General features: G+C 45.9%; 1 protein-coding gene across 2 annotated transcripts in view; it reads right to left on the reverse strand.

Annotated features, from left to right (window-relative positions):
* The window catches only part of VPS4B (vacuolar protein sorting 4 homolog B), a 31,060-nt gene extending 11,608 nt beyond the window's left edge, over nt 1-19,452 (reverse strand). Inside the window, exons 1-5 of one of the 2 annotated variants that reach the window (XM_061400384.1) lie at nt 19,155-19,452; nt 8,750-8,861; nt 7,377-7,533; nt 4,824-4,891; nt 120-239 (exon numbers count right to left, since the gene is read on the reverse strand). In XM_061400384.1, coding sequence (XP_061256368.1) covers nt 120-239; nt 4,824-4,891; nt 7,377-7,533; nt 8,750-8,861; nt 19,155-19,181 — 484 coding nt within the window. In that variant the 5' untranslated portion in view covers nt 19,182-19,452. Of the gene's footprint in view, nt 1-119; nt 240-4,823; nt 4,892-7,376; nt 7,534-8,749; nt 8,862-9,457; nt 9,704-19,154 lie in introns of those variants that run through there. The other variant, XM_061400383.1, reaches the window with a different exon arrangement.
* Nucleotides 19,453-20,156: the final 704 nt, after the last annotated feature.

Raw genomic sequence — 20,156 nt, forward strand, 5'->3', positions numbered from 1 at the left:
TGTAAGAGGATTTAAAATAACACTTTACGATACAGTGACCAGAGTTCACAATACTTTACCTCAGTCATCAGTGTGCTTTTTAAAAAATCATAAAAAAAATTATTTACAAGCCATCTCACCTGTAAAGAGATGAGGAAATTTGATAGGCAATATCACGGCCTCTTTCAGAGCTTCTTTAGCTCCTTCCAGACCAGCAACATCGCTCCACTTCACATTGGGTCGCTCTATAACAATGGCACCTACAGAAAATTAAATCATCTTTCAATCAAAGAGGGCTATTTCATTAAATTTAGATAACAACATGAAATAATGAAATTAAAGAAATGCCTTATAAATTTGTCTGGAAAAGTTTTATGTATTAAAGACAGTTCTAGAAGGGTGTGACAAGAAAGTGGTTGTTGGGGGGCAGTGAGGAGGAGTCGGGACCTGGGGTGGGTAGCTGGATAATCCAGCATAAAGCCATTCAACTGTTCTATCTCCACTACCTCGCTGTGAAACAGAAATAGCATCATCTGGCCAGACTACTAAAGACAGGTGAGTGTAAAGGTCAAATGAAGCACTAAACCCCAGAGAGCCCGGAACAGCACCGAACAGTACGCACACACTCACGGTGTCTGACCACTGGTTCTGGAGTAGCTCCTATTTCTCCTTTTAACTAAAAGAATCAGTGATCCAATGCTCCCCTTACCCACAGAAATAAAGCACATTTAACCACTTTACCTGAAGACAGACGGGCAGAGAGACGGACGGACAGAGAGAGGGGAAGGGGAGGGTGAGAAGGGGATGATGGAGAGAGGAGGTGTGCTCTTACAGACCTGCACATTTCCCAAGATCTGCCAGTTTCCATTCGACTTCTAAATAGATCTATTTACACTTTCTGTGCATTCACAAAGTTATTTAAATGATTTAGTTTTTGAACATAATATATTCAGAAGTCATAGCAAACTGTTACAGTAAGAACAAGTAAAAATCAGTAACAGTCCACAAAACATTTCTTTTACTGTAGCTTACTGCTGCTCTTTCTACAAATCTTTTATCAAAAGCTTTCCCAATCTTCTCGTCTATAGAAACGGCTCAACCATGAAGGAGCCTGTTCTAAGATGATGTGTAACTGTTTTAAGTGTAACATCACCACTTACACAGTCTATTCATTACCTATGATATTACTTTACGGGTATTTTTCTTGCTTTGAAAGGTCATCTGTTAAAGAATGCGTATACTTGGCAATTTCCCTAAATTACGGAACTCTTTAGCTATACATTAACATGAAATAAAACTATGAACTCTTTTTGCATTCTGAAAGTTCAGACTAAGTATAAATTAAGGGAAAAATGTACCTGCCTCCTGAGAAATCTGTATACAGGTCAAGAAACAACATAATATGTCCAGTTAGAACTGGACATGGAACAACAGACTGGTTAAAAATCAGGAAAGGAGTACGTCAAGACTGTATATTGTCACCCTGCTTATTTAACTTATACGCAGAGTAAATCACGAGAAATGCTGGGCTGGAGGAAGCACAAGCTGGAATCAAGATTGCTGGGAGAAATATCAATAACCTCAGATATGCAGATGACACCACTCTTATGTTAGAAAGTGAAGAAGAACTAAAGAGCGTCTTGATAGAAAGACAAGAGTGAAAAAGTTGGCTTAAAGCTCAACATTCAGAAAACTAAGATCATGGCATCCAGTCACATCACTTCATGGCAAACAGATGGGAAGACAGGGGAAACAGTGGGAGACTATGTTTTTGGCTCCAAAATCTCTGCAGATGGTGACTGTATCCATGAAATTAGAAGATGCTTGCTCCTTGGAAGAAAAGCTATGACCAACCTAGACAGCATATCAAAAAGCAGAGACATTACTTTACCAAAAAAGGTCCATCTGGTCAAAGCTATGGTTTTTCCAGGAGTCCTGTATGGATGTGAGAGTTGGACTATAAAGAAAGCTGAGTGCCAAAGAACTGATGCTTTTGAACTGTGGTGTTGGAGAAGACTCTTGAGAGTCTCTTGGACTGCAAGGAGATCCAACCAGTCCATACTAAAGGAGATCAGTCCTGAATATTCACTGGAAGGACTGATGCTGAGGGTGAAGCACCAATACTTTGGCCACCTGATGTGAAGAACTGACTCACTGGAAAAGACCCTGATGTGGGGAAAGATTGAAGGCGGGAGGAGAAGGGGACGACAGAGGATGAGAGGGTTGGATGGCATCACTGACTCGATGGACTGAGTCTGAGCAGGCTCCGGGAGTTGGGGATGGACAGGGAGGCCTGGTGTGCTGCAGTCCATGGAGCTCCAAATAAGTCAGACGTGACTGAGGGACTCAACTGAAGTGAAGGGAAAACCCAATTCACTTTTTCTTTCCTATGTTCCATTCTGATTAGTAACCCTACATGAGAAAAACATTATGTCATCTGACAAGATTTTGTGTCTATTAAACAAAAGTAGATTTATACATAAGCATTATCTCATCAACTAAAAGGTTTTGCTATGAATTTTCTAAGTATGACATAATTTATCTTCACATTTAATTAATACTTTCCTCCTTAAAGTTTAAACTAGGTGACTTTGGAATGTTCAGTGATAAAAGAACATCTAGATGAAAGTAATATTAATTACTAGACATGGAGTCATGATTTTTAAAATTAAAAGGGAAGGATTTTTAGAAAATAAAAGCCAAACAATTTGATTATTCCCAATCTAATAAATCCATCCAGCCTTTGGCATTACTTATTACACTAACACGCCCTGTGTGTGTGTGCTCAATTGTTCAGTCATGTCGAAATGTTTGTAAGCTCACGGACTGTAGCCCACCAGGCTCCTCTGTTCATGGAATTTTCCAGGTAAGAATACTGGAGTGGGTTGCCATTTCCTACTCCAGATATTAATATGTTATTTAACCTCAAAGTCACTGAATATCAAAATTAACAGAAGACTCAAATCATTAATTTTAATAATAAAATATTACACTTAATATCATAACCTAAAACAGAAGTAAAAGATTTGGAAAACTATTTCAGGAAAAGTGAGAAAAGATTCAAAAAAGGATTCTTTTACAATGAAATCCATCAGCAAACCATGAAACTAAAAGATGTGGAAAAAAGGATTCTCAGATAAGAAAAGCTAGGACTCTCTCCATATTCTATTTCATCCTGAAATTCCAAATAAATTTCCTCATTTAAATGTTTTAAGCACCTGCATTTTTATACATCCTTGGGCCTTATCGTCACTGATAGGAAATGTAGAAAAGTATTCCTTATTAAAAACTGGGTTGTATCTTTTCCAAAATTAAAGATATTAAAAATTCCCATTTTTCCTTCAGTGGGGCAGAGCCGGAGAGATGGGGAACAAAACCAAAAGAAAGGAGAGAAAAAGGCTTTCTGCCTTATCAGTAAAATAAAGCCACCTGGCATGGCCCAGGGGTGGCCCTAAAAAGCTAACCGAGGAGGAAGCAGGCCCACCATGCTCGAGGCAGTGGGAACTGCAGTTACCGGCCTTGGACTACACCCACCACTGATGTTCTCGGCACATAAAAACATCCTCGATAACCATAGGGTTTCTGAAGTATTATCCTTATAGGATTCCCCTATCCATCCCCGTGGGGTCGGTAAGACAGAAATACGAACAAAATGAAGAGACTCGAACAGCAAGGATAAAGGTCTGTCCAAACTAGGAACGTCCACCAGTCCCTGAGGCTGGCCCGGTGGGATGGCTACCGTTCCCAGATACAACACGTTCTGCCTGGCAAGATTTAAATGAATAAAATCCAGTGACTGAGCATAAAATTCAACTTGAAAAACCATTTGCTAATATATCAAAGAACAATCAAATATCAGGAATTAAAGAAGTCAGTAATTAATGAGATGCCTTTTTAGATACAGAGCTACTATTTCCTCTGCGTGCTAAGTCGCTTTAGTTGAGTCTGACTCTAACGACCCCATGAACTGTAGCCCACCAGGCTCCTCCATCCATGGGACTGTCCAGGCAGGCACACTGGAGCGGGCAGCATTCCCTCCTCCAGGGACTACGTACTGAATCCCTATGTACTGAATCCCTAGCATTTGTCAGATGGAACACTAGGTAGTTTTACACTGTTGCTAACCTTTTCAGAGCCCCGAAAGCATTTTTAACTTGCATTTTAGAGCAGGGGCGGGGGGGGGGGGGGTGTCTCAGGCTCTGAGACATCAGGCTCCTTGCCCCAGATCAGAAAGACTTAAGCCCAGCACAGCCTGCAGTGGAATCCAGATGTGAACGGAGCCACAGTCTAGACCCTCCCCATCATCCCATTCCCTACAGCAGAGAGAAAGGGCTTTTACAGTGTGGAAGGTGTGAAAATTAAAGGGGAAAGAGCAGTGTAAACAGGAGCACTGAAACACGGTAAGAAAGCATGAGAAGAGCAGGCAGGACCATGAAACAGACAGCGCCAGTGGCGTAGTGGCAGCGACTGTGGTGACGGCCAAGCGCGAGCCTGAGCCATCCTGCTCCTGACAGGAGACGCCAACACCGTCAGACTGCATAGTACGTGAACAGTGTAACTGCTACGCTCTCTAAAACGGGGCAAATAAGGCAAAGTGAAAGAGTACACTTTTTAAGGCAGATATAACGTGAAACAGCAGCCTAGGAAAAACCAACCAATCTGAGAACCTAGACAGGAAATCTTACAAAAACGGTTTCAAACAAAGCCAGCACGCAATCACTGGGACCAAAGCCAGTTCTTGGGCCTCATTTAAGTACAGGTGGGAAAGAAAAACCAACTCAAACAGACAATTCACTACGAGTTTTTAAAAAATAAGTAAATTTAAAAGTGAAATCTAAAGCGACCTTGAAGTTGATTCTGCAGTTTCTTTTTTTCGGGATCATCAGATTCTCCTTCCCCATCACTGTCATTCCTAATAAAAAGAATTTAATACATTCAAATGATCACTCATTGCTATCAAAATACGGCAAAAAATAAAGGAAAAGAAGTATCTGTAATGAAAGTAGCAAAATAAGACAGTCACTAAAAGCTTAGCTCATTTTATTACTTTGAAGAACATACTAAACAAAACAGGAAGCAGGCATTTGTTGTTTAGCTGTGATGTCGTGTCTGACTTTGCAACCCCGTGGACTGCAGCCCACCAGGCCCCTCTGTCCATGGGCTTCTCCAGGCAAGGACACTGCAGGGGGTTGCCATCCCCTTCTCCAGGGGATCTTCCCCACCCAGGGATGAACATGCATTGGTGGGAAGCCGGCCTATTACCTATCAAAATGGAACTGTGAACAGAAAATGGAGAAAAAGACCAGAATGAAGTCAGGAACTAGCTCCAAATTCCCGTGACATACCTATGCATGTATTAACTCATAAATGCATGACCAATACTTTATTCCACAGAAGATTTAAGATGAATTACAAGAATGTTGTAAACAACAACAATTAAAAAAATCAGGACCAGGCAAACTATATATTAGACCAAGAAGCCATAACTAGGAGGGAAAAAACCCAGAATACTATTTAAGGTACAAAGATCGGTAACCTTAGTCTGGGGGTTCCAAAAGACAGATTAAACTTCTGATGAAAATGAACTGACCCCAAAGAATAAGGAGCTAAATCCAGACATTTCCTATCTAGGGATTTATTCTGAGGACGTAATTTAAAATGAGTTCAGGGATTTGACTGCAAGGATAATCATGCCCATGTTGTTGACAATAGGGAAAAAATCAGTAATAATGTGCATTGAACTATAAGGATTAGCATATAGAACATGCTGCAATCTTTAAAGCAAAAAATATGCCTTTAAGACACATTTTTTACAATATTTAAAAAATGTCATTACATAAAAACTTGGCAGGTTTCATCTCAAAACAGGACTGTGTGGTTCTCACAGGATGGTGGGGTTATTTATGGGTGAGGGAGAGACTCCAAACTGACTCACCTTGACTTTAGACTTGGGGGTCTACCAACTCTCTGACCTCTTTCTACCACGCTTTCTTGTACAACAGACAGTACTTGGTTAACGAAAACCTGCCATTCCTAGGCCCCTAGCCATATGGAGTCCAAACTTGGCTCCCTGGCCCTCGGATTCTGGAAGGGCAAGCGCTACAGGTCTCCAAAAGGTGCTTTACGACACTGTGCTTCTACAAAAGACCTGTATCAGTACCCATTTTCACTAACTGCAAGACAGCCAAAGAGGATTACCGCTTTTCCAAGGAAAGGCAAACAACAAGAACAGCCTTCAGCGCCGGTTTTGCAGCGAGCTCTTCCAGAGGCAGCGCGACCCGCGCAGTGCGCTCTCCCTCCGGGAAGCACACCAGCCTCTCAGCCCGAGACGCCGCAGCGGGGACCGGGGGCCGTGAGCCTCTGTGCTCGCTCTCCGTGCATTCTGCACCTCTACTACCAGGAAGTAATGGCGTCTCAGTTTAAAGCTGGTCCTGCCGTCCACTACAGAAGCAGGGCGTCACCTCAGCAGGGACACCACAGGCTCTCCAAGCGTGACCAAGAGGGCCTCAGCCCGCAGGGGAGGGGGTGCTTCTGCTGCCAAGGGGGCCTCAGTGAGATCTGAGGGCCCAAGGACCCAAGGTCAACTGATCCTTCCCAGCAGTTTCATTTCAACTTAAGAGAAATGTCCCGATTTTCACATAAGAAAACCAGTGAAGTTCAACTGATTTTGAAATCCGGTAAGCTATGAGGCCAGCGAGGGTCTCATTTTTGTCCTGCCAATGCTAGAGCTGTGAGAAGATAAAATATTCTTAGGATGTCACAGGAGCTCCTGTTCTCTGCCCATGTCAGGAACAGAGAATATAAAACTTCTGAGCCTACTAAAAGTTTCTTCCAACTCTTCCACGTAGTCCGAAGGAGCCTGTCAACTCTTAGATCTTACAGTTGCCCATGCGAGTAGCCACAGGCCCCCAAGCACTGCCTTCGAGGGACCCTGTGCCTGGTGATCACAGGGATGATCTCAGGAGCCTGCACTCCACTCCTACAATTTTAAACCTCATTACACGATGGTCAGAGGGAAAGAACTGGGCAGCATTCCTGCCAAGCGTTTCTTCTGCTACCAGCCAGTCAAGGAGGCGATTTGATGGCTATCACCTCCTGAGCTTGGCAAACTAGGGGTTCGAAAACTTTTTTCTGTAAAGAATCAGACCGTCGACATTTCAGGCTTTGTGGGCCACACAGTCCTTTGTCACAACCACTCAGCTTTGCAGGTCTGATGCAAAAGGAGCCGCAGACAACAGGGAACTGAAGGGAGGAGGCTGTACCCCCACACAGCATCACAAAGCAGGCCGTGGGTCAGATCTGCCCAGGAGCCACCCTTTTCTAAAGCCTATAGTTTCAACAAAAGAAATTTCCTTCACAAACTCCTGCACTCTTGTGATTCACTCTGAGACGCATACCCCTTCTCGTCAGCGGGGGCCGGCTGCCCCTCCTTCACCGGCTTCTGGGGCTTCTTCTCTCTCTTCTTCAGGTACTCCTTCAGCTTCTCCGCTCTATCAAGATACTCCGTACACTTCGCCCTGATACTCTGCTTGGCTTTATCACCTTGTGCTTCATCTAGTGAAGGGAAATGCAAGAGATTTTTTCCTTCAGTGTTCTTTACAGACAGGTTTAAACTCTTAAGACACACTTTTCAAACAAGGAAAATCTATTTTGGAGGAGAGAGAAAAGATCATCTCTGGTTCATCATAATCAAATGATGATCCATCTTTTCTGATCCTTCATCCGGCAGGGTTCAACACTGAGTGCGAGTCAGAAAGAGCTCTGAGCAAGACACTGGTATACTTTAGGTTCACGCTAAAGAGTGAGCAGAAATCCATAACATCCTGTGGGACTCATACTCTTCCCTTACATTCTCTGCAGATAGTTGAAAGCTGTTTATCTCACACAAAACCAATTATAAGACAAACAAAAATAAAGCAATATTAACCATTCCCACTAATGCCTATGTAAGCTTTACTTCAGAATATAAAAAGTGACAGAAATCCCAGATATTATGTGTACCACCAATACAGTAATTTTATTACATAAAGGCCCCAGTGAGGGCTGTTTGAAAGGAGACTTCAGCAATATATGCAGTTCATGAGATGAGCCCTATCCATCTCATCAGGTTATGACTCATTCTTAGTTTCACTTTAATTTGACAGAAAAACCTCAGAATTAAAGAGGGAAGCTCAGAAGAAAATCCTTAATTACCCAACTGCTAAAATTTTTATTTAAAACAGTAACAGACAGAAAGACACTTTTTTAACATCTTATTTCACATGCATTCAGCATTAGGTTTAAAAGGTTTTTCTTTATCCGTTTCTCCCTTACTGCTGTATCCCACTGTCTAGAACAGTGCTGGGGACTGGGCAGGGGGCGATGTTAACACTGAACACAAATTTGGACGTACACAAATGAAACGTCTCCCAACCTCTTTTTAAAACGTTATTTTCAAAGAGACGTTTACAAAATGAGTAAGCCCAGATTACAGATCTGGGTGCATTACCAGTAAAATAAAAACCCTCCTATTCCTTGGCTAGACGGCATTTGAGTGTTCGGGTGCACAGAGCAGTAAGCGCGGCAGCTGCACACACTCGCTGGCTGAGGACTCAGGAACCACCAAGAAGCTGGTGGGGCTTCTTTGCAAAGTGATGTTTTATAATCTTCTAGGATTGTATTTCAATGTTTATAAATGAAATAGGATAATCTTTTCTATTTCTCGGAACAGAAATGAATAATCTTTTCTATTTTATTGTTTTTAAAATAACAAAACAAACGATGACCTTACATTTAACCACGTGGAGAAAATACTGCACAGCATGTTGGTAGAGTTGAAGGGCCTCCTCGTAGTTTCCGGCTTTATCTTCCTGGGCTGCTTTGCTAGCAAGATCTATGGCTTTCTGTTTGAAGGGAGACAAAAACCATACCATCAAAATCAAAGCACAGGATAACTCTGAAGTCAATAAACATATTGAAAGCTTTCTTTAAAAATAAAAGCAACTTTAAAACAAATCTTTTTTTCTCTAAATCACAACTGCACGACGTTATAAATGGTGACTATTTATAAATGCAAATTACGTTTGTTACATAGGTAAACGCTATCTGAACACCACTTTACCTAGTACCAATCACTAAGTCTCACATAATTTTTCACCCAACAAAAGTCAAGCTCAGGGCTAGTAAGGAATAATAGAGTAAGATGAAAATTCAACTTAAAAACGTTGACAGAAATTCTCAAAAACCAAATGCTGTTATGTCTAAAGCGTATGACAGTAGTAAAATTTAAATGGGGGAAAAGCCCTTCAGAAGCAACAGAGCAATGAAACCATAGCGTGAAAAGTACCCAAATCTTTTAACTCTGTAATTAACTAAAAGGTTCAGTGAGCAAAGAGTAACCAGAGAAGTCTTAACAAATAAAACAAGACCTGGAAACTTCAAAAATTCTATAATGAAACGGGCAATTTTGGGTAGCATTAAAAAAACAAAAAACAACTACCAGAATTAGATCCATACAAACACCTCTAACTGAACTCTGACAAAGACACAGAAAGGCAGGTAAGGGCAGAGAGACAGGCCTCAGAACCAGCTCCAGAGCAACTGAACATCCATGAGCCAAAATAAAATAGAGAGAGAAGGAGAAATCGCAAACCAAACTCTGTACTTGTACAAAAACTAACTCAAAATGGATCATGGACTTAAACCATAACATCTTTAGACAAAACAAAGCCATCTTCAGCATCAAGGGCAAAGGGTTCTCAGACTCGACACCAAAACAGAACGCATGAGAAGGAAAAATAAAGCAGGCACGTAGATCGTGGGCCAGAAGAAAGAGGCCAGGGGTAAGCCAATACAGACACTGTCAATTAACTCACCGCAAAGGGGCAAGACGGGTATGGGAGGGAAGGAATAGGCTCTCCAATAAGTGGTGCTGGGGAAACTGGACAGTCATTTGCAAAAAATGAAAATAAGCATTATCTTACACCTTATACAGGTATTAACTTAAAAATGGATTAAAGATCTGAACATGAGACCTAAAACCGTAAAACTCCCAGAAGAAAACACAAGTGAGAAGCTCCCTGACACTGGTCTTGGTGACAATATTTTGGCTTTGACACCATAAAGGCAACAAAAGCAAAAATTAGTGAGTGTGACTACATCAAAGAAAAAGCTCTGAACAGCAAAGGGAACAATCAACAGAACCAACAGGTAACCAACTGAAAGGGAGAAAATGCTTACAAATCACGTATGTCTGACAAGGGGTTAGTGTCAGGAAAACAAATCAATAGCAAAAATCAAAACAATTTGATCAAAAAAACGGGCAGAGGATCTGAACAAACATTCTTCCAAAGAAGACGTACAGATGGCCAACAGGTACGCGAAAAGGGGCACAGGAGTGCCAGTCGTCAGGGAAACGCAGATCAAGACAACGAGATGCCACCCCACACCCATCCGAATGGCTATTACCAGAGAGCTCTCACCACAAGGAAACCGTGCGTGGTGACCGACGTTAACTAGACTCACCGTGGGGATCCTCTTGCAGCGTACACAGCGCACCAGGCTGCACGTCTGACTCTATGTGTCAATTACACCTCAAAGGTCGGGGGACAAACGAACTGGGCCTCGTCAAAAACCCTTGCTTTACAAAACATCCTATTAAAAGGATGAAAAGACAACTTACAGACTGGGAGATGTTTGCAAACCACCACATATTAGGGAAAGGACCAGTACTTAGAATATAGAAAGAACTCTCAGAAATCAACAGTTTAAAAACAACTGAAGTAGAAAACAAGCTAAAGACATAAATAGACATCTCACCAAAGAGGATACACAGACGGCGAGTAAGCGCATGAGACGCGCTCAACACCGCCAGCCGCGAGCGGGATGCAGACTGAACGCCACGGGCAGCACGGAACACGGTCAGAACGGCTAAAAGAAAACGCGGCAACACCAAACGGCAATGAGCACGCAGAGAAGGGAGTCGCTTCTACACTGCTGGGACGGAAACGGTGCAGTTATTCTGGGAATTAGGTTTTTTTATTTTTTACAAATCTAAACAGGTAACTACCATATGAACCAGCAACTGCACTCTGGGGCGGTTATCCCAGAGAAAGGAAGACTATGTTTGCACAAAAAATTGTTCTTGAACGTCCTGGATGTCCTTCAAAGGCTGCATGGCTAAGCTCTGGTACGCCCACAGCAGGGATAAGTACTGTTCAGTAACAAAAAGGAATGGACTACTGATAATACACAGCTTGGAAGAAGTATGCTAAGTGGGGAGAACCGATCCTGAAAGGGCACGAGTCCATTCATATAACCTCAAATGACAAAACCAGCTAGGCATCGTCAGGAGATAGGGATGCAGGGGGAAGAGAAAGAGAAGGGACTGCGGCTAGAAAAGAGCAGCAAGAGAGATCCCTGTGGATAGAACTCTTCTGTATCACGACTGTGGGAAGGGATTCAAGAGTGAACTCGTGTGTCAGAACTCTGACAGACACACAAAGTAAAACGGGAAATCTAAGTAACACAGCGGAAGGTACCAAGGCCAACACCTGGGCTGTGACACTGCTACACGAGACGCTGCCCCTGGGGACGCCAGGGTGACGGCTACACAGGCTCTACTGCTCCTCACAACTGCATGCGGGTCTGTGATCATCTCAGAGTGAGATTTTCACTGAGAAAGCTATCTTTAAGATTCTACAATACGCACACACATACAAATAAGGAACAAGCATGCTTACCGAAACATTCCGCCTGGATTAATTTAGGTAGTAAAACTGTATTTAACAGAAATAAGAGCCAGTAGAAAAAGTGATCACGGTCATACTATACCAAAAATAAGCATACAATTAGACATTATTCATACAATGCAAAAACGAATCATACGCTATAAATAGTATATCTGGAAGCAGTTGCTCATGGACTGCATATAAATGGGATAAACGGGAGGAACAGGCCTTCCAGCTGCAGTAGCAAGAGGGAAGAAAAATAAATGGTGTGTTTTAGAGTTGATCAAACGTAGCAGTACATGTAGCGGAAAAGGTGATGGCACCCCACTCCAGTACTCTTGCCTGGAGAATCCCATGGACCGAGGAGCCTGGTGGGCTGCAGTCCATGGGGTCACCAACAGTTGGACACGACTGAGCGACTTCACTTTCATGCATTGGACAAAGAAATGGCAACCCACTCCAGTGTTCTTGCCTGGAGAATCCCAGGGATGGGGGAGCCTGGTGGGCTGCCGTCTATGAGGTTGCAGAGAGTCGGACACGACTGAAGGGACTTAGCAGCAGCAGTACAAGCTTCATAGTTCAGATTGTTGAACTCGAAGCTTAATTTGCAAGTCTGGTCAGCCCAGCAGGATATAAAGGGTGGGCGCATCAGTCAGCCCTCTTTTTGGAACCAAAATGACACCAGCTGAAACCAGTATAGTCAGTACTTAATAATCCAGTTCCATATATGGTAACTTTTTCTGATGAAGTACGCCTCTGTATTTGCATCGTCCAGCACAGGAAAACATAGCTCTTGAAACTTTTGGCTAATGTGACTGAAAAGTGAGTTTTAAATTTCATTTAAGTGACATGTGAATTGCCACACGCAGCAGCCACATTGGACAGCAAGGGTCTCACCTTCACTCAGAGCTGAGGATTTGAGGACGAGCCTCTGCTGTTCCTGCTGAGCGCCTCACTGCATCCTCATCCCTGTTAGCACTTTGCGTTTGAGACAAAGTTAAAATCGCTGCCAGCTCCGTCCTCTAACGCTTTTGTCAGACTTACTGCCTAGCCTCCTCTTAGCGGTCAGCTTGCTCCACACGTGATGCTGAAGCCCGTACAGCACCAGGGAGGGGCACCCTTGGGCGGTTTCCCCCTGCAGACAATCAGCCCCCAGTGCTGGGTTGTGGTCTGTGTCGGCCTGGCTCTGTCTGGGTCTCAGCTGAAACCCTGTGGTCCCTGTGCACTCGCGTCCATCTGCTGAGGACGCTCTTCCCTCAGATTGTAGTTCAAATACCAGTTCCCAGAGAAAGTGAAAGTCTCTCAGTCGTGTCCAACTCTTTGTGAGACTGTATAGTCCATGGAATTCTCCAGGCCAGAATACTGGAGCGGGGAGCCTGTCCCTTCTCCAGGGCATCTTCCCAACCCAGGGATCAAACCCAGGTCTCATGCACTGCAGTTGGATTCTTTACCAGCTGAGCCACCAGGGAAGCCCGTCCTCAGGGAGGCTCCATTCAAAGGCCGATTCCCTGTTTAAAAGGCTGCGCCCCATCCTCATGCTTAGCTCTCCGCCTGCCCTGCGCTTATTCCATCACACCCCAGCACACTCACTCACTGACCATCTCCTTCCATACGGAGAACCTCCACCAGGACGGGGGCTTCCATCTGTCATCTCTGACAATTTCTCTCCACCAGATGTTTCCCTGTGCCTGCAAACAACCCTCCTTCAGAGAGCCCTGACACTAACACCCCCTTCAGCTTGGTTGTTTCTCTGCTACTGTTGAGAACCCAAACTTCACCAAAGCAGCCTCTATTCTCTCCAGTTCCTTCTTTCTATATACCCTTCAGCTATCGACCTGGGCTCCTGTCCCTTATCTTATTAATAAAACTGCTCATATCAAGGTTCTCTGTGAAGCCAGATCCAAAGGCCAGCTCTGTCTTCATTGTGATCCCTCGACAATGTTCTACAAAAGAATATTACACTGTCCTCCTACCTCTCTGACAGATCCTGCTCAGTTTCCTTTGCTGATTCTTCTTCTTGACACTGAAAGATATTAAGGTTCCTCTGGGCTTGGGTGGGGCTTCTGCTTACTACCTCCCTAGGTGAGCTGTTCTCAATGACTAAAACTGATTATCTTTAGGCTGATGATTCCCAAATTAATTCAATTTGCAAACACATCACTCTTCTGTTTAAAATGCTCCCAGCAGCTTCTTTCTGTGCAGGTCGTTTTGGTTTTGGCCTGTCCTCTCCTACCAGAATATAAGCTTCATGAGGACAGGAGTCACGTCTGTCGTAACGGCTCTTTTATATTCCGGAGTCTAGCATGAGACTGACTGGACACTGGGATCAGCCAGGATCCAATCATCGACGTGGAGTTACAAAGGCCGGGGACTCCTGGGACTGTCCTTTTCAAGTTAGGAGACCATAACACGTGCATGCGAGAAAACCCTGGGAAAATTCCAGAACCACCTGTCTCAAGAGGAAAGATGGTAATTTTTCCCCAGTGCTCTGGAACCTACCCCCGCTTCGTCCTCTGACAGTTACTCCCCTCAATTATACCAGCGCAACTGTTCTCCCCAACCTAACTTTCCCCTTTTTCAAGGGAGCAATCCTTAGCATAAAAATGTATGTAAATCCTATCTTAGACTCACAGCTACAAAACACCAACAAAACACACCACCTCTCCCTAATTCTAAGATTCCATGTAACTAACAACTTACCTATCTCTTCACCTCCACAGCCAAGTCCCAAGGAGAACCCTGCGTGCATCTCGGTTTCCCAGCTCCGCCCAGAGTTGTCTTCCTGCTCCGACGGCCCGAGCCCTCACTCGCGGGGCTCCGGTGACCAGGTGAGCCCTCATCAGCCAGAGCCGTGACGCGGCCTCCTCTGCCCTCCCAGGCGTTACTCCTGGCTGCGGCACCACTCTTCTCAGGCTCCCTTCTCTCTCCTAACGCTGCTATTCCACTCGGTTTGTGCCTTGGTCCCTGTTCCCCTCATTCCATAAACTCCAGGACGCCCCAACCTCTGCTACCATCTGTGTGCTGCTGCTGCTGCTGCTAAGTCACTTCAGTCGTGTCCGACTCTGTGCGACCCCATAGACGGCAGCCCACCAGGCTCCCCGGTCCCTGGGATTCTCCAGGCAAGAACACTGGAGTGGGTTGCTCTGTGTGCCAGGAACCCCCAAATCCTTATCCCCACCCAGTCTAAGTTCTACATACAGGAACCCAACTGCTCAGTGGACACTTCCACCTGACTGTCCCCACAAGCACTTCAAGCCCCAAAAGCTCAGGACCCCTCCAGCCCCAAAGATGCTCCCTGTCTTCCTGTAATCCCAGAACCAACCCACTCAGACACTCAACAAAGAATCTGGGAGAAAACTCACTTTTTGAGTGGAGAGCCAGGCCCAGCTCCCCTTCCTCTTAGGTCCGTCTCTCACCAGCCCTGCCTCAATTCTCACAGCTACCGCACCACTCTGGCCTTCGCCTCCTCCCACCAGAGACAGAACCTGCCTCCTAACTGGTTTCAGTGCTTCCAGGCCTGCCACCCGTCAAGCTGTCCCTGTACACACACAATAGTTTTGTTCTAGAACAAAAACTGGAGCTTCCTGCTCCTCTTGACTCCCCACATGGAGCAGGATGGGGTCAATCACCTGCGCGTGCACTGCTGCTCGGGACGTGGCCAACCTAGGCTCAACCTCTCCCCGCACACTCCGTTCCCGTCACGCCAAACTACTGGGCCAACCCGGATGGCTCAGACTCTGCACCTCCGTGTGCAGCCTGCAGCCCACCCGGAACACTGCCCAGCGCCTCGCTGTAAAACTCCAGCTTCTCGAGGACTCAGCACAGGCACTGTGGTCCTCCTGCTGGAAGCCCTCCCCAGCAAGCCTAGGAGACCTAACCATGTGTCCTCTGAATCTCCACTGCCCCCTGCATATCCTTCCAAAGGTCACAAAATACCCCAACAATCACTCTGTATGTCTGTTTTCACATCAGCATATAAGCCCTTGGAAATCAAGGATGATATATTTCTTTTATGATGCCCCACCATGTAGACACTCTTAAAAACAAACAAACATTCCGGACTGAGGAAATGTGAGTTCCATGCACAATGAACGCGCAGTTTCTCCCGACTCTCTCCGAGGCCTGTTACACTTCTAGACTGAGGCCTCAGTTCATTTTCTCTACCTGGAATGCCTCCTACTCTCCTGTCCAAGAAGGCATGATTTTATCATGAAAAGCACCAACATATAAGCAGATAGGCCTGGATTCAAAACTACCTTCAACAAATTAACTGTATGTCTCTGGGTAAATCATAACCTTCATAAGCCCTGGATTCTTATACTGAGAAACTGAAGCAATACTCTCCTTGAAGAGCTGTTCTGAGGACTAAATGAGATCACACCCAACAACCTAGTTAGTTAGTGTCCATATCTCGCTTTATCTAAACTCACCATCACCTCCTCTGTGGGACCGTTCTCATTTCTCCTAGAAGAGTTACACAAGCCCTTCCTTTCTGCCCTCCCTCACTAGAGCATCATTACATTATTTTATTTGATTTTTAGTTATCTGCTTTCCTCCATTTGATTATAAGCATCTGGCTATGGGGACTTTTGCCTTGTTTGGTTGGAAAGTTATTTGTCAGTTAAATATTCTTCACCCAAATTTCCTACGTTAGAAGGTTGAAAAGGTTGAAGGAGAAAGTGCACCTGACCCAACCACTGATTAAAATACAACTCATTCTCTCTTCCTGTTTAACACTAGCAACTATGCCTTTAAGACAGGTCAATCTCAAACTGATTCACTGAAGAACATGCATAGTCCAATTCCAATATAATGCAAACCATTATAGAATGAAACTGTAATCTTGCAAAAGAAAAAACATGGATAAGTAGATGAAGATTATATTGTAGGAAGCCCAAATCACATGCAGGTTTTTGACAAATGAAACGCTGGAGGACTATGCGGACGGCGGACAGCAACAAGGAAGCAGACGGGCGCAGGGGTCACGGGCGCAGGAGTCACGGGCGCAGGGGTCACGGGCGCAGGGGTCACGGGCGCAGGGGATCACGGGCGCAGGGGTCACGGGCGCAGGGGTCACGGGCGCAGGGGTCACGGGCGCAGGGGTCACGGGCGCAGGGATCACGCCGTTACCTCGTGAACACTCTCAATGGCGCATAATCTGTAGAAAAACGGAATCACTACGCTGTACAACTGAAACCAGTATACAACTGTAAATCAATGAAACTTCAATAAAAACACGTTTTACAGACGGTGGAATAAAACTATGCAGGTAACTGACATACCCACAGGGACGAAGACAAGACGGGCGCTTCAGAAGAAGCCACCTCTGATACCCAAGGGAACAATCCTCTTATCAAGTGACCAACACTTTCCCAAGGACATTTGCCAAAAAGACCCCTTCTGAATGGGGTTACATTATTGTTGCATCTTAGTTTAGGAAAATCTTGTTGACAAAGATACACATATAAAAATTAACACACGACATTCTCTAAGAAATAAGTCACAGTTGCAATTATATTTTGTGAAACAAAACATTTTCATAATCTTTTTGGTCGATTTTCTATATAAAAGTCCCAAGCAAGCACTTCACCCCCTTTCCGGTGAAAATCTGATTTCGATTTAAGTCGGTCCACTTTCAGTGATCCCTCTTCAGGACCAACCGCTCTGGGCCGAGCAGACCCTCCTCGGACTGTCCTAGGTGCCTGTGCGCGTAGACGCCTTTTCAATCATTAAACCGAGAGGAGGGCTCAATACGGGCACTCACACCACCTTTCGTCCCAAACTCACCTAGTGGACTGCTGCCCTCGACACTAAGTCACATTCTAAACCCCACTTAGACTGGACAGGGAACAACGGACTGGTTCCAAATTGGGAAAGGAGTATGTCAAAGCTGTATACTGTCTCCCTGCTTATTCAACTTACATTCAGAGTACATCATGCAAAATGCCAGGCTGGAATCAAGATTGCCGGGAGAAATATCAATAACCTCAGATACGCAGATGACACCACCCTTATGGCAGAAAGTGAAGAGGAACTAAAGAGCCTCTTGATGAAAGTGAAAGAGGAGAGTGAAAAAGTTGGCTTAAAGCTCAACATTCAGAAAACTAAGATCATGGCACCCAGTCCCATCACTTCATGGGAAATAGATGGGGAAACAATAGGAGCAGGGAGAGACTTTATTTTTTGGAGGGGGGGGGCTCCAAATCACTGCAGATGGTGACTGCAGCCATGAAATTAAAAGATGCTTGATTCGTGGAAGAAAAGCTATGACCAACCTAGACAGCATATTAAAAAGCAGAGACATTACTTTGCCAACAAAGGACCGTCTAGTCAAAACTATGATTTTTCCAATAGTCATGTATGGATGTGAGAGGTGGACTATAAAGAAAGCTGAGCGCCGAAGAATTGATGCTTCTCAACTGTGGTGTTAGAGAAGACTCTTGAAAGTCCCTTGGACTGCAAGGAGATCCAACCAGTCCATCCTAAGGAAATCAGTCCTGAATATTCATTGGAAGGACTGATGTTGAAGCTGAAACTCCAATACTTTGGCCACCTGATACGAAGAGCCAACTCACTGCAAAAGACCCTAATGCTGGGAAAGACTGAAGGAGAGAGAAGAGGATGACAGAGGATAAGATGGTTGGATGGCATCAATGACTGAATGGACATGAGTTTGAGTCAACTCGGATAGTTGGTGATGGACAGGGAGGCCTGGCTTGCTGCAGTCCATAGGGTCTACACAGAGTCGGACACGACTGAGCGACTGAACTGAAACCCCACTTAAGTCCTAGATCCGTTCGAGGGATGGGAGGCACTGTTTAAAAAATGTCTCATCTCAAAGAATTGCATTCCACAGAGGGTGAACAACTGTCTAAAATATTAGGATCACGTGCTTTACGAATAAAACACGGAACTCACTGCGGTAGGAAAGGTGAAGTAACAAAGGAGCTAAAGCCTACTCCATGGTCTTATTTACATGCCACACTTGGGGAGCCATCGCGGCGCACCTGAACGCACAGTCCAGGAATTCACGGATTCCTCAGATTCTACGCTCACGATTCTACTCATCTGACAGCTCGAAAGAAAGGCTTTGCTACAGCAGCTTGAGGAACCAGGAGAGAACTCCAATCTTCCTATTTTCGTCGGATCCAGAACAGTGCATCGCATGCATTCCGTTCTTTCCTCTCTCCCCTACACCTACTGGGGTCTATGCCTCTCCCTCAAGCTTCAACCAGTTCAGTTCAAACCACGCTGGTTTGAAAGGGAAAAACACCACACATACGCACGGCAGAAAAGCCTCAACAAAAGTCAGGAGTCCTACAGAGCCGGGAGCTCCGGCGAGCCCAGGAGCAGACGCAAAGTCGGCCTTCTCTCCCAGGGTCGGGGCGCGGGCACCGCCCTCCCCGCCCCGCGAGGGGCGCGGCCGCGGCCGCCCTCCCGCCCCCCACCCTCTCGCGCCGGGGATACCTGCAGGTTGGTAGGGGTGGACGCCATGGTGGAGACCCGAGGCGGCTCCCCGGGGAGGGCCTGGGGCGGAGGCAGGCAACAGGGCGACGTCGACTCACACCTGGAGCGGCCCGAACGCACGCGGGCCAGCGGCTTGGAACCTCGCGGCTGCCTCCCTCTGGAACCTGTTCGGAAACCGCCCGGCACTCAGACAGCGCCCGACCCTCCCCACGGAGCTTCCGCGATCCCAGCCCCCCGCGCCGGGCTCGCGTCCCGCCTCTGCCGCAGAACTTCCGCTTTCGCCATTAGCACGCGCCCCACCCCGTACCCGGCTGTCGCGGTCTCGCCTTCGCCCTGGGCCTCGCGAGGCCGGGACGCGGGTCCCGGAACCCCGCTGAGGCCTGGCGGAAGTCAGCCTGCGCGTAGGCGCACTACGGCTCCGCTGAGCCAGTGGGGTCGCTGGGGGTGCCGGGCTGTTCCTGCTTCTTACTTTTGCGGCTGTGGTGTGCTTTGAGATGAGTTACTGGTTCTGGCGCCTCTCACGCGACTGAGCGTGGGGCGTGCTCTGTCGCTCTGTCATCCGAGCTCCAAGAGCCACTGGTGGAGGCTTTGGGCCGGTTACCAGTTCAGTCGCTCAGTTGGGTCCGGCTCTGTGCGACCCCATGGACTGCAGGACGCCAGGCCTCCCTGTCCATCGCCAGCTCCCGGAGTTCGCTCAAACTCATGTTCATCGAGTCGGTGATACCATCCAACCATCTCATCCTCTGTCGTCCCCTTCTCCTCTCTCCTTCAATCTTTCCCAGCATCTGGGTCTTTTCCAGTGAGTCAGCTCTTCGCATCAGGTGGCCAAAGTATTGGAGTTTCAGCTTCAACATCAGTCCTTCCATTGAACACTCAGGACTGATTCCTTTTAGGATGGACTGGTTGGATCTCCTTGCACTCCAAGGGACTCTCAAGAGTCTCTCCAACACCACAGTTGAGAAGCATCAATTCTTCGGTGCTCAGCTTTCTTTATAGTCCAAC

This window comes from Bos javanicus, chromosome 24, assembly GCF_032452875.1.
Source record: "Bos javanicus breed banteng chromosome 24, ARS-OSU_banteng_1.0, whole genome shotgun sequence".
In the NCBI taxonomy this organism is placed as follows: domain Eukaryota; kingdom Metazoa; phylum Chordata; class Mammalia; order Artiodactyla; family Bovidae; genus Bos; species Bos javanicus.